The 24423-nt window shown below is 44.1% G+C and overlaps 1 protein-coding gene and 1 long non-coding RNA gene across 25 annotated transcripts in view; both read left to right on the top strand.

Moving 5' to 3' along the window:
* Window positions 1–16849, top strand: part of ADARB1 (adenosine deaminase RNA specific B1) — a 135375-nt gene extending 118526 nt beyond the window's left edge. For 18 of the 24 annotated variants that reach the window (XR_012431896.1, XR_012431895.1, XR_012431894.1 and 15 more), the window contains 2 exons: window positions 15113–15291; window positions 16285–16849. Coding sequence is in view for 19 of the 24 variants with exons in the window: in XM_065541277.2 (XP_065397349.1) it covers window positions 15113–15291; window positions 16285–16464 (359 nt within the window). In the remaining 5 variants the exon portion in view is untranslated. The remainder of the gene's footprint in view (window positions 1–15112; window positions 15292–16284) is intronic. The other 6 variants (XR_012431893.1, XM_074033890.1, XM_074033889.1 and 3 more) reach the window with 1 other exon arrangement.
* A 5431-nt stretch (window positions 16850–22280) lies between these two features.
* Window positions 22281–24157, top strand: LOC141409784 (uncharacterized). The gene is made up of 2 exons (XR_012431897.1): window positions 22281–22442; window positions 23162–24157. It is a non-coding gene; the product is annotated as an uncharacterized lncRNA (long non-coding RNA).
* Window positions 24158–24423: the final 266 nt, after the last annotated feature.

Genomic DNA, 24423 nt, shown 5'->3' with positions numbered 1-24423 from the left:
TGGAAGTTCTAAACCTTATTTCTATTCTGACCAGTGGTTACCCCAATTTTTAAAAATAAATATGTTTAAATCACTTTGAAAAAATGTTGGCATCAAGAATTAATATTTGTAAAGATCCAAACTTGGGAAAAGGTGAAATATTGGGCTCATTTTTATTCCACACTCTTCCCATCCTCGTCTTCCTAGATTCTGATGACATCATCTTGAGTTTTGGAAACTCATTTAATACTGTGCTTTTTCTTTAAAAGCCTATCTTAATAAGTCACATGATCAACTACTGTTCGGGTGAAAATGTAAGGGCTCCTGGTTTCTCTCCTGACCAGTTTTCTGTAGCCGTTGCCCCTGCCCTTAACTCCACATCCAGATTTATTTTTCACTCTGCTGGAATACATCCTTAATTGGGGTGACAAGGTGATTTCTTGGTTGGCTGTTTTTGTTTGATTTTTGGAGAAAAGGCCTGTGTGCTGCCCTGGATCTTGACTTTACCTGGCCCTCGTCTGTGCGCCAGGTGGACTGGGCACTGCGGATGTCTGGGCTTCGTCCTTCCCCCCAGGACACGTCAAGACCTCCATGGTCACCCTTTGTCACAGAGCCAGTTTGAGTTTCTTTCCTTTCTAGAAGGTACCCCCTTGTTTTCTCTCTGGTAGCATTAAATTTATCTATCTTCCTTAAAATTCAGAAATTTCAGCATATTAAGCCTAGGTGTGTGGCTAGTTTGTTGGGATTTCTTTCCTACTTACTACCCTGAACCCTCTGATCTCGATTGTTGACTCTTCACTTCCGAGAAATGTCCTTCTGTGTTGTCGCTTCTGCTAGAAGCATCTTCTCTGCCCTCTCTGTTGTCCCTGAAAGTGCTGCTGAGCAGAAGTCACAGTCCTGCAGCCGGTGTCTCTTCTCTCATCTGATGTGCTTTTTTGACTGCACTGCATTCTAAGAGAATGCCTGACTTCTCTGTCACCATCTCAGGAGTGAACTGTTTTCCCTGCAGAGCAGGCTCCCCAGGAGCTCATGCCTGGCCCACTTCCCTGCACCACGGCTGCCACACGGCTCCCTCTCTTGCTCTGGTTCTCCTTTCTGGGAGAGTGACTCCATGTGGGGCTCCTCATCTCTGTTGGGTTTTCAGTGGCTGCATTTAGGGTTCCTCATGTCTGTTGGGTGTTCAGTTCTCCTTTTGCATACTGGGAGAACAACTTTCTAGTGATTGGAACTGTCTAGAAAAGAGTTTCCTAAAAGGAATTAAGCTCCCCTGACTGGAAGTGTTCAGGTTGGAATTGGATGGAGATTGTTGTTATGGACATGGTGACGGGTTCTGGCTGAAAGGATTAACCCACATGACCTCCAAGTGTCTTCTAAACTCGAGATCCTACGGAGTGCAGTGTGCTTGTTTTTAAATTCTCTGTGTGGATGACTGTAATGGTACAGTACAGTTACCTATTGTATCAATGACACCTTTGAAGGTTTTTAAAAATAATGATTGTTATGCTTCACTGACTGCCATCCTCCGGCCATTTCCCAGGCGTGCATGTGCTCAAGTCGGGAGCCAGATTCTTACATACGTCCCTGAGCCCTGTGGGCCGGGCCCGCCGTCACCCTTCACAGTGGAAGCAGCCGCAACTGGCAAACACCACAGGACTTGCAGCTCACAGCCGTGTTCCACTGTCCATAGGACAAGTACTGCTTGAACCCACATCCGATCTTTCACCACCCCAAGGCTTGCCTCCTATGGAGGACAGAGAGGGCACAAGAGTGCCTTGGGGCTCCCCCAGGAGCTGCTTCAGGAAAAGGAGGAGCTGGCAGGATCTCTGTGAGCCTCTCAGCCCCACTCCACCTGCTGCTCACCTTCATCCACATCCAGTTAGCATCTCCTGCCCATGCAACTCTCTGGACATGAGCCCACCTCACTCAGGACCACAGCTCTGGGGCTCCTTCCACAGCTGGTGTTTTAAAATCCTGTGATCTCCTTTGAGAAAGGAGTGTTATTTGGCCAGAGGTCCTCTGTGTAAGGCCCTTGGCACCTGGCTGGGGTTAGTGGACAACCAAGACAAGGCATGTCCGAGCTGGCAGAGGAAGCCTGAGAGCAGCCCTGGGGAATGGGCTGGAAGGGTCAGGAGAACCCAGCCATCTTGCTCTGTATGGATTCTCATGGATTGTGTTCATTCTCTGTCAGCTCAAAGGACTGCCCTTCTTAAGACAATCACAATGAAAGGCTCAAAGGTGCTCTGCTCTCAGCTTAAATGGCAGGTTGGTTTTGGACCTAGAGGGGCTCAGAGACTCCCCCCTGTGTTGCGTGGCCTGTATCATCCTCACTGCGGGAGTGCTGTGCAGAGTTTTCCTTACACTTTAACTCATGCCCAGGTCTTGACTATTTCTTATTTGCAGAATAGAGGCCGCTTTCTGTCAAGATTGTAAGTACACATTTTCCTTGACCCACTAATAAATGTCTAATAGTTTCTATAACATGAACCCATAATAACCCTAAAATATCTATTGTTAATCATTATGTATATCATTCATCTTTGATTACCCTACTATATGAGGAACCTATTGGAAAATACCTTTAGGGTAGAAATAAGAAAAAACATCAATGCCAGCTCTTCTGAGTTTTTTAATTGTAGCAGTTATTAGACCAATTCACAGTTTCTCTGTATTTTTGCTTTAAAAGCTCTGATTCAGCACACTTAATTTACAACAACAGAGGGATTCTCATTACCAGCCAAGTTGTTCTTGCTTTTATTGGTTTCTGCACCACGGCCTGGGATTAACTCATTACCCTAGTTCCCTCTTTGCAGCCCGGAAAGATAAGCATCTCACTGGTGTCAGCCCTCACACTGCATTGGCCTCAGGGACTCGTAGAAGGATACGCTTATGACCATTTAGGGGCTTTCTGCCCCAGAAAAAGCATATGGTTAGTATTGGAAGCGTGGGCTATTTTCTTTTTGCTTTATTTCCTCCATTTTTGTTTCAAGGTGGGACTTGATTTAACTTAAAATATAAAAAATATTTTGTACTATTAGGATCTTACACTTTTTGTTAATTAATCATTTAGTGAAAAATATTGTCATTCTAAGGTTTAAGTATCATTCAACAGTAATCCTTTATTTTGATGAGAAGTAATGGAATTGCCAAGGAAGATAATATAAGCATTATCCATTTGTTTATGAAAGATTCAATTCCATTATGGTCAGAGATTCCCCAACAGTTTAACTGGATACCTACTCTTCTAGCCATTCCCCCGCGAAAGAAATCCTTCCTGATTCTGTCTGCTTGAAGCGTGTGGCCTTGAACATGCTCCTGGGGCTGCTGCCTCTACAGAGTGACAGCTCAGGGACCTGCAGGAACTCAGAACATGCAGGCAGATGCTGGAAGTAGGGCGGGTGTGCTGGTAACAGCCACCGAAGACCTCAGTTCCACTGGCAAAACTGTGCCACAGGAGAAACCTGAGCGTGTGCTAAAAACCACCCCAGCAGCAATCAGTAAATGCAGGAACAGTGACCTCAGGAAGACATGAGGCTCCTACCAGTGCCTGTGATGAGGCCAGCCCAGCCCTGTGTGTGGTTAGGGCACACCTGACTGACCACCCCAACAACCAGGGAAGGACGGTGCTGGAGCTCTGAGTTCTTGGGATGAGGACATGGTCTTGGCTGATTGTTTTCCTTCAGACCTTCTGCAGAATTGAATGCACATCAAAGAAACAAGCAGAAGAAACCATGCCAGCTGCTTGTATTAAATAAAAATATTTTACTTACAAACTTGGATTATCAAACTTATGAGGAAAATAAACAACACAAAAGAGAAAGATCTATATTGGAAAATAGAACAACTGAGAGAAAGCAGAAACAATTTAGAAAACAGAAGAGAAATAAATAATGATAAACCTTATTTGTATGTTACTTAGTAAGTGCTGAAATCTAATATTAATTTGAAGGTCTAGAAAGTATTCCATTTTTTTCAGTGTACATTGGGCATGGTTCTAGGTGTTGGGATTTTGCAGTAAACAGGACAAACAAAACCTCTTCCTTATGGAGCTTTTGCTCTGATGAGGGCAGGGGGACGGTGAGGTCAAATAAATCTCAGGTAACTTGGAACAGAAAGGAAGAATTATGAGAAAAACCTTCAGAGATGTGGAAAGTTATTCAGAAGGCCCAATGTTTGTTTAATAGCATTTCAAAAATAGGAAGTAGGGAGGAGGAAACAACAGAAGAAAATTCCTCAGTACAGAGGAAAACACAAGTATTGGAATTAAGTGGACGCACTGAATACCGAGCAGGGTTAATGAGAAAAGTCCATGCCCAGTATATCCCGTTGGAGTTTCAGAACACCAAGGACAAAGAGAAGATCCTAAAAGCTTCTAAGTTAGCTGCAATACGTTAGAGATTTATATAATCCTTACCAGGACACCGGAAGTCAGAACAGAGTGATGAGATGACTTTCTGGTTCTAAAGAGAAAATATTTTTATTGTGGAATTTCCTACCCAATCAAGCATTGGGACAAAGTGGTAATTTTTAGATAGTCAAGGATTCAGAGGACATATGCTTTTGGAGAAAACAAAATGACTTGAGGATACTCTAGCAAAACGAAAAAGACATCTAAGAAAGAGAAAACTTGAATTTAAGAAAGAATACCTTATAAATCCAAAGTACAATTGAAAAGGATAATTCATCAGCAAGCCTGAAAAGTAACTTCCAAATTAAAAGAGAGATTCATATTAAACAACACTAAAAAGAATGTTTTTAGAAGAAGGTGAATTTATTTTAATGAATAGCCTAACTGAGAAGCTGAATGCTCTGAATGGTAGGGTGAAAGCAAACACTTCTTTTGTGGACAAAAAAAAAGGAAAGGAGAGTGGAAGCTCCAGGAAACATAAAAAAGCTATTCAGGAAAGGAATGGCTTAGACATGAAGCAAATGAAACTAAGGCATGATTTTGAACAATTCTTGAGAGACAGAACAAAGAGACTCCAGTATAAGTTTGTGCTTGGAGGGGTGTACTGAGGAGCACAGGCTTGGTGGTGGTGTCCTGTTTCTCCTGCAAAGTCTGTCACTTTTAAAATGTTAAAATAAAAAAGCAAAAACTTTTCTAATTATTAGATCAGACAAGAAACCAGAACTTAAACTACTGACTACTTAGAATACACATATCAAAAATGGTGAATTGGAGCCCCACTTACCCTTAGGAGATCATGGCCTTCGATGAATAGAAAAAAAATAAGTGAATTAAGCCTTTCTTTTCCAAAATTGGGAGGGAAAGCAACAACAAAGCTAAAGAGGAAATAAAGGAAGAAGGAAGGAAATAGAAGTGAGAGAGAGGGGAGGAGGAAGGAAATGAATAATATAGGAAAGAAGAAAAAAGATTAAAATTAGTAAAACTGGCCAGGCATGGTGGCTCACACCTATAATCCCAGCACTTTGAGGGGCTGAGGGAGGCAGATAACCCGAGGTCAGGATTTCGAGACCAGCCTGGCCAATATGGTGAAACCCCATCTCTACTAAAAATACAAAAAAATTAGCTGGGCATGGTGGTGGGCGCCTGTAATCCCAGCTACTCAGGAGACTGAGGCAGGAGAATTGCTTGAACCCAGGAGGCGGAGGTTGCAGTGAGCCAAGATCATGCCACTGCACTTCAGCCTGAGTGACAGAGCAAGACTCCATCTTTAAAAAAAAAAAAAAATAGTAAAACTAAGAGTCATCGACTTCAAAGAACAATCAAACAGATCTACCACTGCCAGGGCTATCTAATTAATATCGGATAAAAGTAACCAAGTGGAAATTGAGGGCTACCCACAGATGGGGAGGAGGGTACAGTCCCACTCCTTATTGCAGTTTCCCTCTCCAGGAGGTCAACCAAGGTTGGAAAATACTATAGTACTTAGAGCACATTCACATAACTTTTACTACAGTATATTCTTATAATTGTTCTATTTTATTATTATTGTTGTCAATCTCTTACTCCTATTTATAAATTAAACTGTATCATAGGTATGTATGTAGAGAAAGAAAACATAGTTATATAGGATTTGGTCCTATCTGTGGTTTCAGGCATTCAGTGGGGGTCCTGGAATTATCAAGATTTCAAAAGAATTCTTTGTTCATCTCTGATACTTATAAATTTGAAACTGTCAACAACAACAAAGAAAGAATAAGAAAATGTAAATTATCAAAGTTAACCCAAAAAGAAATACAATATATAGCAAAGGAAATTTCCAGGGAAGACATTGAAAAGGTTGTCCACAAATTACCTTCCAGCAAATTCCCAGATGGTTTAATCTATCAAAGAACATGTAATTCTGCCTCTCCATAAACTTTCCAGGCCATGGAAAAGAGCAATTGACCTAATCCAAATACCAAAACTGGACAAAATGCAAATAAAAACCACAGAATTACCTATGACTATAGATGCAAGACTCCTAAATGAAATACTATAAAATCAAATTTAGCAATATGCCCAGGAACCTAAGTATAGTTTCATTTTATACCTGTTAGTATAGTTTATCCATGAGAAGGTTATCAGAAAGGATCCATAACATCTCAGTGCTTTACGGAAGTCAGCATGTGTTCATTAATATGTATCCTCACCATGCATATGTGTGTATACACTAAAAGAGTATGCATTAAAATGGCAAAGCTCATCTAGGAAGGAAGGATTGTTTTGGGAGGGTTTAAGATTCTTTAGAGTCTTTAAGAATTACTCAGCCAGGCATGGTGGCTCATGCCTATAATTCTAGTGCTCTTCTGCAGCTGAGATGGGAGGATCACTTGAGGCCAGGAGACCATCCTGGGCAACATAGCAAGACCCCATGTGTAAAAAAAAAAAAACAAACACAAACAAACAAACAAAAAAACTAGCTGGGTGTGGTGGCATGAGCCTGTAGAGGTGGGAGGATTGCTTGAGCCCAGGAGTTCAAGATTGTAGTAAGCTATGATTGTGCCACTGCCTACCAGCCTGGATGACAGAGCAAGACCCTTTTTCTTAAAAAAAAAAAAGTGGAAAGACTCATGAAGGATTTTTTGTTGCTTTTTTTTTTTTTTAAGACAGTGGCCAGGGTCCTGCCCAAAACCTACCCAGTCAGAATCTCAGAGGTGGGATTCAGTGTGCTTATTGTTTAAAGCTTCATATCTGATTCTACTGAACATACCTGCTTAAGAACCACAAAATTATAGTGCTGTCTCTGGGTTTTATAGCGTTAATTTTCTTTTCTAAGGTTTGTGTAAATTTTTGGAACTGTCTGCAGTGAGCAAATGTTTTTTTTTAATGAGAACAATTTTTTTTTAATTTTTGAATTATCTTTCATGTCTTTTCACAACTTTATTGAGGTATAATTGGCATATGATAAACTGCATATTTAAAGTATACAATTCGATACATTTTGGCCTATGTTTAGGTCTGTGCAATCATCACCACAATAAAGATAATGAATATACTTATCCACTTCAAAATTGTCTTAGCACTCCTTCGTAATCCCTCCCTCTCCTGCATCCCCTCCCCATCCCCAAGGTGTACCGTCTGTCTATACAGATGAGTTTGCATTCTCTGGGATTTTACATAAACGGCATCATAAGGTTTGCACCATTTGTGTCTAGCTTCTTTCACTCAGCTTAATCATTTTGAGATTGATCTATGTTGTTGAGTTTATCCATAGTTCATTCCTTTTCATTGCTAAGTAGCATTGCACTGTGTGAATAAACCACAATTTGTTTTTATCCCTTGAAATATTGATGGACATTTAGGTTGTCTCCAGTCTTTTAATATTACAAAGCTGCTGAGAACATTTCTGTATGAATCTTTGGGCGCTTACTTCCATTTCTCTTTAGTAGATACCTAGGAGTGGAATGGCTGAATCATAAGATAGGTGTATGTGGAACTTTTTAGAAAACTATTAACCTGTTTTCCAAAATGGTTGTACTATTTTTACATTACCACCACTAGTGTACGAGAGTTGTAGTTCTGTCACTGATATGCCAGAATGTAGTACTTGCGGTCGTTTTAGACATATTAGCAGGTGTCTAGTGATATTCCCTCATGGTTTTAATTTGCATTGCTCTGATGACTAATGAAGTTGAATGCCCTTTCACATGCTGATTTGCCATCCCTGTGCCTTCCTCAATAAACTGTTCAAAACTTGTGCACATTTTTACTGAGTTGTTTAACATCTTATTACTGTTTTGAGAGTTATTTCTATTTTCTAGCTACAGATCCTTTATCAGATGTATGATTTGAAAAAATGTTTTCTCCCAGTCAGTGGCTTGTCTTTTAATTTTCTTCATAGTGTCTTACACAAACCACATAATTTTAATTTTGACAAAATCTAATTTATAAAAATTTCTTTGATGGATCATGCTTTTGATATTATATCTAAGAAATATTTAAGTCAGTGCTACAAAGATATCTTCTTATATTGTATTCTTAGAAATTTTACAGTTGCAGTTTTTACATTTAAGACTGTATTTCACCTGAGTTCATGTTTGTGTAGGGTATGAAGTATGAACTGAAGTTCATTTTTTTAGCATGTAAGATATCCAATTGATTTAGCACCATTTAGCAAAAAGTTCCTGGTTTCTTCATGGTATTGCCTTTGCGCCCTTGTCAAAAATCAGCTGGCATGTGTATATACATGTGGGTCTATTTCTGGACTCTGTTGTTTGCCTTTCATCTGTTTGTCTAAAGGCCAGTGTTACATTGTCATGATTACTATAGTTTTATTATAAGTTTTGAGGTCAGGTAGAGTTAGTCTTCCAACTTTGTACTTTTTCAAAGTTGTTTTGGCTGCTTAGGTCCTTTTTGTATTTCCGTAAAAATTTTATAATCCACTCATCAATTCTACATCCTTATTGCACTGGTTGGGACCTCCAGTACAGTGTTGAGTAGAAGTAATGAGAGCAGACATCCTTCTCTTACATGTCATCTTCGGGGAACACATTCAGTCTTTCACCATTAGGTATGATGTTGGCTGTAGGGTTTTTTATTGTTGTTTTTTGTTTTAGAGACAAGGTCTCACTCTTTCACCCAGGCTGGAGTGCAGTAACGTGATCATAGCTCATTGTAACCTGAAATTCCTGGGCTCAAGTGATCCTCCTGTCTCAGCCTCCTGAGTAGCTGGGACTACAGGTGCGTACCACCATGCCTGGTTCATTTTAAATTTTTTATAGAGACAGTATCTTCCTGTGTTGCCCAGATTGGTCTGGAACTCCTGGCCTCAAGCAACCTGCCTGCCTCAGCCTCCCAGAGGGCTGGGACTATGGGAATGACCCACCATATCTGGCTGCTGTAGGTTTTTTACAGATGCCTTTATCAGGTTAAGGACATTTTTTTTTCTATTTATAGCTTACTAAGCATTTTTAATCAAGAACGTGTGTTGGATTTTGTCAGATGTTTTTTTCCTGCTCTTAGATGACTATTTTCATTGCAGTGACTTGGGCCTATAGTCTCAGCTACTTGGGAACTAAGGCAGGAGAATCACTTGAGCCCAGGAGTTTGAGGCCATCCTGGGCAATGTAGTGAGACTCCATCTGAAACAACAACAAAAAATGAGATGAGCATTTAGTTCATTTTTCAGTTTGCTAATGGTGACGTTAAAAAAAATTAAACCAACCTTGCATCCTGGGATAACCATTATATGGTTATTATGTGCTATTCTTTTTCTATATTGTTGGATTCGGTTTGCTAACATTTCATTTAGAATTTTTGTATTTATATTTGTAGGGATATTGGTCTATCATTTTAGTTTAATGTCTTTGTTAGGTATAAAATGAGTTGGGGTACATTTTTTTCTCTTCAGTTTTCTGAAAGAGTTCGTTTGGATTTGGTATTATTTCCTTAAATATATGGTAAAATTCACCAGCGAAGCCATTGGGCCTGAAGTTTGCTTTGTGAGAAAATATCTAACTACAATTTATTTTTCTATAATAGATTTAGGGCTATTCATGTTATCTGTTTTTATCTTTTTTCTTGAGTAAGCCTCAGTAATTTGTCTTTCAGGGAATTTGTCCATTTCATCTAATTTGTCTAATATATTGGCATTAAAGTATTCAGAATATTCCTTTTAATATTTGTGATATCTCTAATGATATCATCTTATCCCTTATATTGATGATTTGTATCTTCTCTTGTCTTTTTTCGGATCAGTCTAGCTAGAAGTTTATCAATTCTGTTTATCATCTCTCAGTGCCAACTTTTAGGTTCAGTGATTTTTGTCTTTTGTTTTATATTTCAATAATTTTTCCTCTGATTTTAATTATTTCTTTTTTTTCTGCTTATGTGGTGTTTCAATTGCCCATCTTTTTGTAGTTTTTTAAGGTGCTAGCTGAAGTCATTGTTTGAAGACCCTTTTTACTGCTTTTGTAGCATTTAAAAATTATGATACGTTATGTTTTCATTTTCACTTATATTGAAATACTTTGTCCCTTGGGTTATTTAGAAGTCTGCTATTTAGTTTCAGAATACTAGGGATTTTACAGAGATCTTTCTGTTGTTGGTTTTTTAGTTTCATTTAATGACTTCAGTCCTTTGAAATTTGTTTAGACTTGGTTTTATGGACCAGAATATGATCTATCTTTGTAAGTGTTCCACAAAACTTGAAAGAATGTGAATCTGCCACTTTGGGGTAGAGTGATCTATAAATGTTAATTAGGCTAAGTTGTTTGATTATATTATTTATTTTCTTTTATATTCTTATCAATCTTCTACTTGGTCTATCAGTTATTGAGAGGCAGGATTGAAAAATCTCTTAGTTATAATTATACATTGTTTATTTCTTCCCCTTTTTTAGAGTTTTTACTTCCTGTATTTTGTAGCTCTGTGATTAGATGCATAAAAATTTAGGATTGTTGATTTCTCTTAATAAACTGACCTCCTTTACTATTATACGATGACCCTCTTTATTTCTGGTAACAGTATTTGTTCTGAAATTTGCTTTGAGATTAATATAACCTCTTCGACTTTCTTTTGATTAGTGTTAGCACAGTGTATCTTCTATCCCTTTAAAGTACTTTATATTAAAAATATGTTTCTTATAGGCATATTTTTATATATGGTTATATATTTGGATCTTGCTTCTCTCTCCCACCATGGACAACCTCTGCCTTTTCACTGAGGTACTTGAAGCATTTACATTTATTGTGATTATTTATATTATTAGGTTTACATTTCATCTTGCTACTTATTTTCTGTGTGTTTCGTATGTTCTTTGTTCACTTTTTCCTCATTTTCTTACTGCTTTTGCCTTAACTGGGTATGTTTGATGATTCCATTTTGACTCCTTCTTGACTTTTGAGCTGTAACTTTTGTTAATTTGGTGGTTGTTTTAGGGCTTATAGGATGCATTCTTAACTTACCACAGTCTACCTTCAAGTGAGATTATACTACTTCACATATAGTAAAAGAACCTTACAACAGGATACTTCCGTTTTTCCATTCCCAACCTTTGTGGTATTGTTTTCAGACACTTTTGCATATGTTTAAAAAAATCCACATTACATTATTATTATTTTCATCTTAATAATTATCTTTTAAAGGAATTTAAATAATAAGAAAAAAACCCCTTGTATATGTATCCACATAGCTATCATTTCCAGGGCTCTTCATTCCTTTATATAGATCTGGATTTCCATTTTGGTATCATTTTTTCTTCTGGCTGGAGGACTTCCTTTTACATTCCTTGTAGCACGAGTCTGATGGTGATGAATTATTTCAGCTTTGGTATGTCTGGGAAAGTATTTTGCTTTCATTTTGAAGGATATTTTGCTGTACAAATATATTTCTGCTGGAATGGCAGGGTCCTTTCCTCCTTTAAGTACTTTAAAGACAGTGCTTCCCTAACTTCTTGTTTGCATTGTTTCCAGTAAGAAATGTGTTGTTATCTTTATTCCTCTGTGTGTGTTTTTCTCTGGGTTTGCTTAAGATTTTCTCTTAATACTGGTGCTGAACAATTTGTTCCGTTGTGCTTTGGTATAGTTTTATTCATGTTTCTTGTGCTTGGGATTCATTGAAATTCTTTAATCCATGGGTTTGTTGGTTTCATGAAATTTGGAAGTTTTTTATTCATCTTTCTTCAGATATATTTTCTGTTCCCCCTTCTCCCTCCTCACCTTCATGAAATCTAATTACGCATATTTCACCCTACCTAAACCTGCCCCATATCACTGATTTTCTCTTCTTTTTTTCTCTCTTTTCTCTCTTTGTGTTTCATTTTTGATAGTTTCTGTTACTGTGTCTTTAAGTTCACTAATCTTTTCTTCTGTGGTTTCTATTCTGTGGTTAGTCCCATCAAGTGTATTTTTTATCTAATACATTGTAGTTTTCATCTCTAGAAGTTTGGCTTAGGCCTTTTTATATCTTTATGTCTGTATCTTCTGTATGTGAATGTCAGGCACTTTTTCCTCTGATTCTCTCAGGAGGCTGTTTCCCAGCCTTGAGTAACATGCATACTCTGATCAGAGATCCACAGGATATTCAAGGACACCCTCTGCGTATCTCCAGGGCTCACTCTTTCTCTGCTTATCTCTTCCTTCTGGTGCTCTGTCTTATGAAATCTGGCTGACTTGGTTTCCCTTGACTCTCAGTTCAGCGGATCTGCTACACTCTGCCGGTTCCTTACTCTGAACAGTAAACTGTTCTGGCAGTAAACTGTCATCTGGATTTTAATATCTCTCCAAGGCAGGGATAAATGGTCATTGAAAGCAAGTGAGCATGGTGACGGGGTGGAGGTGGCCTCCACAGGACATGAAGTGAGTTGTACTGAGTCATCTGAGAGTGCAGTGTGCTGCTTCTGGCCAGTGGGCTTGACAGTTCAGTGTCTGGGTTCAGAATATGAGTCTGCCCATGTTCTAAGCATGTTCTAAAGATTCATATCCTAAACTAGTTTTGATTTTGGTGGCCTGTGACATCCATGTGATATGAATTATCAAGCTCAATATATAAATGGAGATACATGTATTCAATTCCCAGTTATACAAGTATCTTTTCAAAAACTTTCAACCCTGCAAAATTAGCCTGTGATTAGTTAAGATGAGACAGTTTAAACACAGCAAGAAAACAAGTACAAGGGTACTTCAAAAAGTTCATAAAGTTAAAAGATAAAAATTTTTTAAAAGATATAAACTTTATTTCTCAACATAAGCTCTATCAAATTCCAGACATTTTTGTAAGCGCTGATCCTAACCATTTAGATTGTCCCTAAAGAACTAAATGGTGGCTGGGCGCGGTGGCTCATGCCTGTAATCCCAACACTTTGGGAGGCCGAGGTGGGAGGATCATGAGGTCAGGACCATCCTGGCCAACATGGTGAAACCCCATCTCTACTAAAAATACAAAAACTAGCTGGGTACGGTGGCATGTGCCTGTAGTCCCAGCTACTTGGGAGATAGGGGCAGGAGAATCTCTCAAACCCAGGAGGCGGAGGTTGCAGTGAGCCGAGATTGCACCACTGCGCTCCAGCCTGGTGACAAGAGTGAGACCCCGTCTCAAAAAGAAAAACAGAGCTGAGTGTCCTGAGAATTTAACCATGTCAGTGCAGACTTTCTTACATTATTAACTGAAGAAAAATTCCTCAAGGGGTACCCTAAAGGGTGCCCTACATTCCTTAATTCCTTAATTCCTAAAATTAAGGAATTTTTGAGATTAGGAAACAAAAAGAAGTCAGAAGGAGCCAAATGAGGTGGATTTGCAACCACCACAAAGTGGATGGCTCATGATTTCCTGTCGAAACCCTCACACAGTCGCCCTTGCTTGATGAGAGGAATGGACAGGCGCTTTGTCATGATGGTCTCTGGCGAAGCTTCCCCAGGGGTTTTTCTGCTAAAGCTTTGGCTCACTTTCTCGAAACACTGTCATCATAAGCAGATGTTGTCGTCCTTTGGCCTCCATGTGAACCCGACAAGCAAAACGCCTTGAGCATCCCAAAAATGCTGCCATGGCCTGTGCTTTGGCCAGTCAGCCTGTGCTCTGACTGGGCCCCTTCCACCTCTTGGCAGCCTTTTTTGAGGGGGGATTATGCATTTTCTTCAGGATTGTCTTTGTAAAAGCTATTTTTTTTTTTTTTTTTTTTTTTTTTTTTGAGACGGAGTCTCGCTCTGTCGCCCAGGCTGGAGTGCAGTGGCGCGATCTCGGCTCACTGCAAGCTCCGCCTCCCGGGTTCACGCCATTCTCCTGCCTCAGCCTCCCGAGTAGCTGGGACTACAGGCGCCCACAACCGCGCCCGGCTAATTTTTTGTATTTTTAGTAGAGACGGGGTTTCACTGTGGTCTCGATCTCCTGACCTTGTGATCCGCCCGCCTCGGCCTCCCAAAGTGCTGGGATTACAGGCGTGAGCCACCGCGCCCGGCTGTAAAAGCTATTTTTATCTCCTGTTTGATGTTTGTTCTTGCTTCAGTTTTGGCCGAAGTCATGTAACTCTGATAGGAGCTCTTTTCAAACAGATGTCTTCATCTTCTCAGTGCCTCAAACTAGATCCTATTCAGACATGTGTCAGCAAGTTAGTACAAGTTTATTTTGGTGCCAAACAATTTTGAAATCCGTGAAGTTTTTTCATAATACGCATTTTCTATGAACTTTTTCAAGACTCTTGTGAACCATTTCAAGACACTTGTTAAGAATTAGGGTTTCCTATTGCATCATGGATGTCACACATGCAAAGCCACGTGACCTGAACATGCCTGGCCTCTCAGTGGCAGGGGAGCATGTGCAGGCATGAGTGCCAGAGGTGGGTGACACAGGAGCAGCCCCCACATGCACGACCTCGTAGGACCCTGCATTAGTCTCAGAAGTGGCTCCATCCATCCACGCTCAGGCAGCACCAGAGTGAGAAAAGACACACTTGTCAGGAAGTCTCATGATTCCAGGTTTCTGTCAACCTTCTGCCCACCTGCCCTGTCAGACAAGTGCATACCCATGGGTCAGTTCGGCTTTCTCAGCACTGCTTCTGTTCTGGTGGCAGTGGAAGAGTGTGAGGCCACTGCCATGGCAGATGCACACTCAAGTCTGCGTATGTTCCTCAGCAGGCAGAATTCCTCCACCACGCACTTCTGTGGCCATGTCTGAGCACAGTGTGCCACCCCTGGCTGCTCCCTCCCTGGGGGTGAATGCGGGCTTCACACCGCCTTCCTGTGCCTTCCGTTTCAGGCATCAGCAATGCAGAAGCACGGCAGCCAGGGAAGGCCCCCAACTTCAGCGTCAACTGGACGGTAGGCGACTCCGCTATTGAGGTCATCAACGCCACGACGGGGAAGGATGAGCTGGGCCGCGCGTCCCGCCTGTGTAAGCACGCGTTGTACTGTCGCTGGATGCGTGTGCACGGCAAGGTACTGAGGCGCCCTCACCGTGATGCGCCGGCTCCACCTCCCTAATAGCTTGTCTGTCCTCACACCTACTGCTCCTTAAATTGTTTCATCATGTCATCATGCACAGCTTCCTAAATCGATCATTTGGAAACCTTTTGTTCCTTCAGATTGTTTTAGCTTAGAAGTGTGGCCATGTCCCTGAAACCTTAATGCCATCTCAAAGGCAGCTCTTTTCCTCCCTTCTGCAGTAACACCCACTGCCAGGCCACTGTGTGTGGTGGAAACATGTCTTACTCTCAGATATTGAAAGTCATTATGCCAGTCTCCCTGCTGTCCCCTCCTTCTCAGCAACACAAAAATTGCCTGGATTCTGATAACCCTCCATGAGAGTTTTTAAACCTTTTGAATTAGCTGTGGGGCCCTTTTTTCCCCAGAATGAAACCTTATGTAGTAAGTCAGGATATTACTAGTTTGTATTTATTCTTCAATCAAGTAGATAGCATCTATTTATTCTGAGACCAGCATTGTGCACTGGCATGGGAGGTATAGCCAGAAGTGACAGTGCCCAGGAGGGTCCTGTTCACACAGGGGCAGCACCCAGGCCAGCTGCCGCAAGGCCACAGTCCACACAGAAAGGAGCTACCGGTCACACGAGGGAAGGCCTCCGAGGTCATCAGGGTGATAACACACACGTAACATCAGTGGTGCTTCTTATAGTTAAAAATGAAACTTGAATCAGCTATTGGTGGTTTCCCAGAAGCACGTCTTCAGAACTCGGGGGTCTGTAGCTGCCTGTTTGACTAGCAAGACTGGAACTGGGCGATAACTCAGGCCTCAGGAGGTGCGGCACCTTGTTCTGTGTGGAGCCGTGCCCTTGGCAGAAGGCGCCTTCCTCTGGGTTGCTTCACCCCAGAAGCCAATGCAGTTCTAAAGGCCATGTTTTGGCATCTTATTAGGTGTTATTTTCATCTGTTACAGCGTCAACAGTTGCATTTGTTTTCTATCCCTTCACAGGTTCCCTCCCACTTACTACGCTCCAAGATTACCAAGCCCAACATGTACCATGAGTCCAAGCTGGCGGCAAAGGAGTACCAGGCCGCCAAGGCGCGTCTGTTCACAGCCTTCATCAAGGCGGGGCTGGGGGCCTGGGTGGAGAAGCCCACTGAGCAGGACCAGTTCTCACTCACGCCCTGACCCGGGCAGACATGATGGGGGGTGCAGGGGGCTGTGGGCATCCAGCGTCGTCCTCCAGAACCTCACATCTGAACTGGGGGCAGGTGCATACCTTGGGGAAGGAGTTGGGGGACACAGGGGACCACTAGGTGTCCACGGTTGTCCCCAGCATCTCACATCAGACCTGGGGCAGGTGCGCAGTGTGGGGAGGGGATGGGGTGTGTCGGGGCCCAGCATCGCCGCCTGGCATCTCTCTGCCGCAGCATTTCCCCTTCTGAACCGTCCAGTGACTGCTTTCAATCTCGGTTTACGTTTAGAAATTGAGTTCTACTGAGTAGGGCTTCCTTAAGTTTAGGAAAATAGAAATTACTTTGTGTGAAATTCTTGAATAAATAATTTATTCAGAGCTAGGAATGTGGTTTATAAAATAAGTAATTATGTCAGGTCACTTTTATGCCACATTATTTTAATTGCAAGAAAAGCATCTATATATGGAGGAGGGTGGGAAAATAGAGGTAGGAAGTAGTAGTCTAAAGGAAATCGCCACATGTCTGTCTAAACTTAGGTCTCTTTTCTCCATAGGTACTTCCCTGGGTAGTTTGACACACTAGGTTTTAACAGTCTCCCTGAGGAGCAGACTCCCAGCATGAGGTAGCGTGGCCTTGTCACACACACGGGGCCCCGCAGTGGTGACTGTGTGTCCTGCAGAGTCGTGACCCAGGCCCCTGTAGCCCTCAGCCTCCTCTAGAAGCTTCTGTACTCCTTGTAGGATCAGATCATGGAAAACTTTTCTCAGTTTACTTCTAAGTAATCACAGATAAAACATGGCCAGTAACCCCAGGCTGGCCATTCATTCAGGTTTTTTAAAGGATATTTAACTTTTATGGACTAGAAGGAATCAGGAGGGCTACTGCACAATACATGGCCTAAGTTCCCTCTGTTCCTTCCTCCGAATTGAATGGATGTGGATGACTGCCCAAAGGCCTTCACAGAATGGAAGTAGAATGATTTCAGTAGATAATCATTCTTGGAAAATGACATAGCAGGCATGTTTTTAAATTATTGTTTCCACTTTATCAAAGACATGTTTGAAAAATAAAAAGCATCCAAGTGAGAGCTGGTGAGACCACGTGCTGCTGGTACAGTGTAGACCAGACATTGACGGTCCAGACAGAGGAGCTCAGGGCTGCCCCGTGCACCCAGAGTGCACGGGACAGCCCCACGAGAGAGGGAGCCAGCCCAGGAGGTCAGGAGCGTGGCGGGCCAGGGCCCTGTGTGGACCACCTCCACCGAGCTCAGAGATTTGCACCCGGTGCCTTGTTGCCTCCGCTCAGGATGAAAGAGGAGCCGAGAGAAGTGCTCTGCTCGCCAGTGCAGTGCCCAGCTCCAAGGCTCTGGACGGTGCTCAGGTGGGTCTCCTGGGGCCATGGGCAGAGATTGGTGCAGACTACCCTACAGCACACACCTGCCACAGTGAAATCCAGGGTGTTGGCACCTGTATGTCTGTGATGGGCCTAGGAAACCAGAACAGGGGCAGAGGGGCATCACGCTCCCACCGGACGCTGGGCGCTCAGACCCAAAACCTGAAGCACTGTGGCTTTGGTGGGGGGTGTGCCTCCTGATGTCGGGAGCCCTATCCACGTGTGTCCACACAGATCTCCTCCCAGCGTGGCAGGAAGGGGTGCTGCTTAGGGCTCATCGTTGGGGACGTGACCAGGTTCAGAGGCGAGAACATCTGCCCCACACCAGCCTTCTCCTCTACCGAAGAGGGTAGTTGTCTCCCTGAAGCAGTCAGAGTGGGCGTCTCGGCCGCTCTGTCACCACAGTGGGGTCTTGTTTGGGCAGACGGTGCTGGGGTTCTGCACCTGCAGAAGGAGAGGTGTCTGTTGCCGCTGGCCTTCCCCCAAGTAGGCTCTTGCACACTCTAGAAAAAACACCTTGTAAGTCTGTGCATTTTTATTCTTGTCTTGATAAATTGTATTTTTTTCTAATGGGGATTGGGAGATGGACTAAGTTTTTAAAAATATGTGGATTTTGGTTACCAAGTTTAGTGTTAATATGTTCCATATACATACAAAACTACCCGGTATGTCTGGCTTTTCCCTTCTGTCAGGTAATAGCTAAAGTAAACATGATTGCTCCCTGTACCACGCCAAGTGAGTGAGTGCCTCACCCTGTGGGCCTGAGCAGCTGCCCTGAGACCGTGTGAGGTGGCTCCTTTCCGGGGTGGACTCGTGCAGCCTTGAGGGCAGGCACAGGGCGTCCCGCCCCAAGCCATCCAGGCAGGAGGAAGGCAGCCGAGGCAACTGGGTTCAGGGAGCCCCGGGCGGGGCGGCTGCGGGGAAGAGTTGGGTTCGGGGAGCCCTGGGCGGGAGGTGGGGGGAGGCTGTGGGGAGGAACTGGGTTCGGGGAGCCCTGGGCGGGGTGGGGGGGCGGCTGTGGGGAGGTGTTGGGTTCGGGGAGCCCTGGGTGGGGCGGCTGTGTGGAGGGACTGGGTTCGGGGAGCCCTGGGTGGGGCGGCTGTGGGGAGGAACTGGGTTCGGGGAGCCCTACGCGGGGTGGGGTGGCTGTGGGGAGTAGTTGGGTTCGGGGAGCCCTGGGTGGGGCGGCTGTGGGGAGGGACTGGGTTCGGGGAGCCCTGGGCGGGGTGGGGGGGCGGCTGTGGGGAGGTGTTGGGTTCGGGGAGCCCTGGGTGGGGCGGCTGTGGGGAGGGACTGGGTTCGGGGAGCCCTGGACGGGGTGGGGGGCGGCTGTGGGGAGGGACTGGGTTTGGGGAGCCCTGGACGGGGTGGCTGTGGGTAGGAGTTGGGTTCGGGGAGCCCTGGGCAGGGCGGCTGTGGGTAGGAACTGGGTTCGGGGAGCCCTACGCGGGGTGGGGTGGCTGTGGGGAGTAGTTGGGTTCGGGGAGCCCTACGCGGTGTGGGGCGGCTGGGGGGAGGAACTGGGTTCGGGGAGCCCTGGGCGGGGTGGGGCGGCTGCGGGGAGGAACTGGGTTCGGGGAGCCCTGGGCGGGGCGGCTGTGGGGAGGAACTGGGTTCGGGGAGCCCTGGGCGGGGCGGCTGTGGGGAGGAGTTGGGTTCGGGGAGCCCTGGGCGGGGCGGCTGTGGGGAGGAATTGGGTTCGGGGAGCCCTGGGCGGGAGGGCTGCGGGGAGGAAGATGATGTGCAGGGGACCAGAGGCTCTGCACTGCTCCTATGACAGCTCATCTGTAATCAGAAAAAAATAATAATACAGAATGCTGACTCCTCCCTGAGACAGATCAGGGAACTTAGCACTTTAATCCCTCCCTTCTGAGCGCTCGGTGTGCATTAGACTATAGCTGTTTCATTGACGTGTCATTTTGCATCCAGTGTCCTTGATGTGGGTTTTAGAGACTTAGCAGAAAATTCGACACAAGCAAGAACTTGATTTTTTAAGGAAAATCTTACATTTTGACAAGTAGGGGAAGGGAGGGCTTCTGTTCTGTTTTGTTTTGTTAGCTAAACCTGAAGTATTAATTCCACAAAGACACTGTCCCTCAGGACCACTCAGGTACAGCTCTGCCAGGGACAGAGTCCTGCTAGTGGGAGGTCTCAGGTGGGGCGGCGTGTTCTGTGCCACGAGGCAGCGGCAGGTCCAGATGGATGTCCTCACCACCTTCCTCAGCTCTCATCACCTGGTCACAGGCCAGGCCCACCTCTTCCCAGCAAGGGACGCCAAAGAACTGCAGTTTTGATTCTGAGTCTTAATTTAAACTTTTCATCATCTTTTCCTATTTTTGAGAAATTTTTGTAATTAAAAGCAATTATTTTAAAATGCGCAAGCCAGTATCTCACAAGGCATGGATTTCTGCGGAATTTATTTTTATTCAAATAACTATGTATCTCCGGGCTGTGGAATCGCGGCTTTCTTCGTGAAGACAGTGCCTCTCCTTGTAATCTCACACAGGTACATTGAGGAGGGGACGGCTCTGTCTTCACATTGTGCGGAGATCTGAGGATGGGATTAGCGAAGCTGTGGAGAGGGCACATCCGGATCTGCCCGTGTCTCAAAACAAACACATGCACAGTGGCTCTTTTTCCTTCTCAAATACTTTACCCCAGAAGCAGGTGGTCTGCCCCAGGCGTAGAGAAGGAAAACTGGCCATCTTTCCCACCTCTAAATTCTGTAAAATTATACAGTCGGTCAAAAGATTCCTTTTTATCAGCCCCACACTGTGTAAGTGGAGAGGGCATTGTGTTCCGTGTCTGTCCAGTTCACAGCGTCTCTGCCCCTTAGCGTGTTTTGTGACAATCTCCCTGGGTGAGGAGTGGGTGCACCCAGCCTCAAGGCCGGTGGGTTGCTCGGGGCCTTCCATGTGAGTTCTAGTGTTCAGCTGATGCCAGGGAATAGAATTAGAGAAACCTCTGACCCACCGGGTGCCAGGGACCAGTGGAGGTGGATGGCAGGTCCGACTCGACCATGACTTTTAGTTGTGAGGGTGTGTTGGCTTTTTCAGTCTCGTGTGAAAATCCTCCTGTCTCTGGCAGCACCGTCTGCACTTTCTTGTTTACTGTCTGAAGGGACGAGTACCAAGCCTCAAGAACACTTCTTTTGGCCACAGCATAAGCTAATGGTGTGTAAGGAACTGATGGGCCATTAAACATGAACTGAACGGTTAAAAGCACAGTCTATGGAACGCTAATGGAGTCAGCCCCTAAAGCTGTTTGCTTTTTCAGGCTTTGGGTTACATGCTTTTAATTTGATTTTAGAATCTGGACACTTTCTATGAATGTAATTCGGCCAAGAAACGTGTTGCTAAGATGCAATCCTCAGTGTTCTCTGTATGTAAATCTGTGTATACACCACACGTTACAACTGCATGAGCTTCCTCTCGCACCGAGACCAGCCGGAACTGAGCATGAGACGCTGTCAAATACAGACAAAGGATTTGAGATGTTCTCAATAAAAAGAAAATGTTTCACTCCTCTGGTGTTGCTGAGACTTTCTTTTCCTTTCAAATTATGTCTGCCTTCAGCTCCACTAGCAGGCCTGGGGATGGATGCCCACGTGCATAACCTGAAAAGGTGGCTGAGTCCTGCCCAACAGTTGCAGCACTGACTCCACCTCGTCTTGCACCTGCTGTGCTTGCACCAGTGCTACTTGCATTTCCCCAACTTGGGACAGTCTCCCCTCAGTCCCCACCCCTGTTAGATTCTTGACTTCTTCACCGTCTTCCTGGAGAGCATGTTGGCACCTCTCCTATATATAAGGTGGTGTAGAGGAAAAGTATGCAGCTGCCCCGCTCTCATCCTGCATATAAAATGGATGACAACACATGCCCATGTTACTCGTTACCCTCACGTTACTTGCGGATAGAACACAGGAAGAACCTACACACTCAACAAGAGGCAACGGTGACACGGGTGCTGGGGTGCAGTGAAAAAAAGCAGGTGCTAAGTGCCACCATAGAACTATGGTATTTCTAGTTATAACACTGGAAGGACAGTCACAATAAATTAAGTGGAAAGTTGGCAGCTAAGCGGCATTTCTGTGTCGTGGCTGTGACAGTGTATATATGCTTCATGTACTGTACAAGCACAGGTGGGCCAGGCTGGCTAAGGAGGGAGTCTGGCCGTGGTCTGTGAACATGGGATTTGGGATGGTTTTGATTTTGTATTCCTTTTTAAAAAGCATATCTATTTGTCTCATGTTTCTACAATTAAATGAACAATTTAGGAAAATATTTTGAAAAGTCAAAAGCACCATACAAATAATAAAAACAGCACTATTACAGACAGATAACTTGATTTTCTCATTTGCATCAATTTTGAAACTATTTCATTTTCCCACAATAAAAACGTTAAAATATGTTGCAGCAAAAACAAGCTTCAGAGAAAAGAACGAAGGGAACCCTCTCCCTGACGAGTAAATCCTTTGAACAGCGATTCTTCGGGAGCTACCTCGGGGGCCACACCGGATGGAATACTCGGACTCATTATTCTATCATGGAATTGGGGAAATGTCCCGAATTTGACCAAGTAAGATGAAGGTTTTGCTTTTTACGAGATACTGTACAGTGAATCTTGTAGAGCCTGACTGTAAATGTTGAGGTTCTTGAGCTTTTATTCAGTACATGCGTAATGAAGGCCAACCCAGAATGCACTGTTCCAGGTGCTTGGAACAGGTTGGTGAACACAACACAGACTCCCCCACATAGCTGCTGCTCTGCAGGAAAACAAATAACACACCAGATGCCAGTGTCAGGGAATGGTGCCTGGGAAGAAAAAAAAAGCAGGTGAGGATAGTGCAGTGGGGCGGGCTGCAGTGGTAAGTACTGGGATCAGGGTGGCCTCACGGAGAAGGCTTGCAAGGCAGATGGTCAGCCAGAGGGGCCTGGCGAGCCCGGAACACTGGACCAGGTGTTGGCGTGCCACTGCCAGAGGCTGCAGTGCCAGGAACCTGGCCTGCCAGTAGGTGAACACAGCTGTTACTTAAAGTTACATTTTATAAACTTAGAATTATATTAAAAACAAAGGTAACAAATACTCGAAACTCGTCATTTCCTACCTTTTGCTGCATTTTACTACAAGCTGTATTCTTACCGTGCACATACTCTGCAATGGTGGGCACACCCCTCCTAGGCTGCGCTTGGGGACTCACATCAGTAGCTTGGAGTCAGTTGTGGTGGGAGCTTTCACACCACTGATACCCACAGACACCATGACTCGGTTTGATTCACTGTTGTGATTGTCTCTAGACCTAGAAAGTGATGGAGGAAGATGCAGATCAAACTGAAAATGTAGCTGTTACATTGTGAATGGCACAGAAAATTGAAGAAACTGTCTTACAGCCTCTGGAAACTGTTACCTACTTAAGCAAAGAAGTGACTCAGTCACTGAACGAGTGAAGCTCTGACATCGGTCCTGCTGCTTCGCCTTTGTCTGACTCATCAGTGAAAACCTCCCCAGCATTCTTGTCAGAACCACACTCATTCATCAGCTGCAACCCTGTGTTGGCTTCAGATGTAGGGCTCAGCAAGACTCAGTGAAATCATTCCATAAAAACTGGCTCTGTGGGATTTACAACAGTACTGTATATTTTATGCATGTTTTTAAGTTGCTGCTCCTTTTCTATCTGTAACATGTACAGTAAGCTTATGTACACACACATGTGCATACACTGGAGCAGGGTAGCCTGTTTAGCAGGTACTAGCACACCACTGGGTCCCAGATGTCCCTGGGAGCAGATCAAGGCAGTGCAAAGGCCCTGTGCTGGTGAGGGACTGAGAGTTGGTGGGAACTAATCAGCCTCTGGCAGGTGCCTCCCCCATCCCACCCTCCAGGACTGGTGAGATTGGTCTGTCTAGTACAGCTGCAAGAGAAAAAACTGTGAGGCCAGACCTGAGGGATGAGGAGTGTGTGTGGGTTTCTACTGGCCCACCTCCCACTATGCCCTCATCCCGCCTTCGGGCCAAGCAGCCAGTGCCTCCAGGGGAAAATGACCTCATAAGGAGAAATGAGAAATCTGAAGAGCACAACTACATCAAGCTCAAAATGGTAATACTGCACAGAGATTCTATTACAATAGATTCTAGCATTTTAGAACACAGTCCAGGAATTAAACAGCCTAAAAGAGATCAGAAAACAGAACCAAGCAGAATTTGAAGGAGTAAACCCAACAGATGAGCTAAATAATGGAATGAACTTCCCATTGGAAAACCACATGGAAAAGGAGAGGGTAACAAAAAAGAAAATATAGAAATACTAAAATATTTGGCTTATAGAAGTGCTAACATCTGGCTAATATGATGTTCATGGACTTCGTCACACCCACAAACTGAAGGCATCACAGAGGAAAGGATGTGTCTGAGATGGCCTTAAAACAGCCACAGAGGCCAGGCAAGGTGGCTCACACCTGTAATCCCAGCACTTTGGGAGGCCAAGGCAGGCAGATCATGAGGTCAGGCATTCAAGACCAGCCTGGCCAATATGGTGAAACCCTGTCTCTACTGAAAATACA

This window comes from Macaca fascicularis, chromosome 3, assembly GCF_037993035.2.
Source record: "Macaca fascicularis isolate 582-1 chromosome 3, T2T-MFA8v1.1".
Classification (NCBI taxonomy): domain Eukaryota; kingdom Metazoa; phylum Chordata; class Mammalia; order Primates; family Cercopithecidae; genus Macaca; species Macaca fascicularis.
Note: the sequence above shows the minus strand (reverse complement) of the source record. Positions and strands in the feature narration are given on the sequence as shown.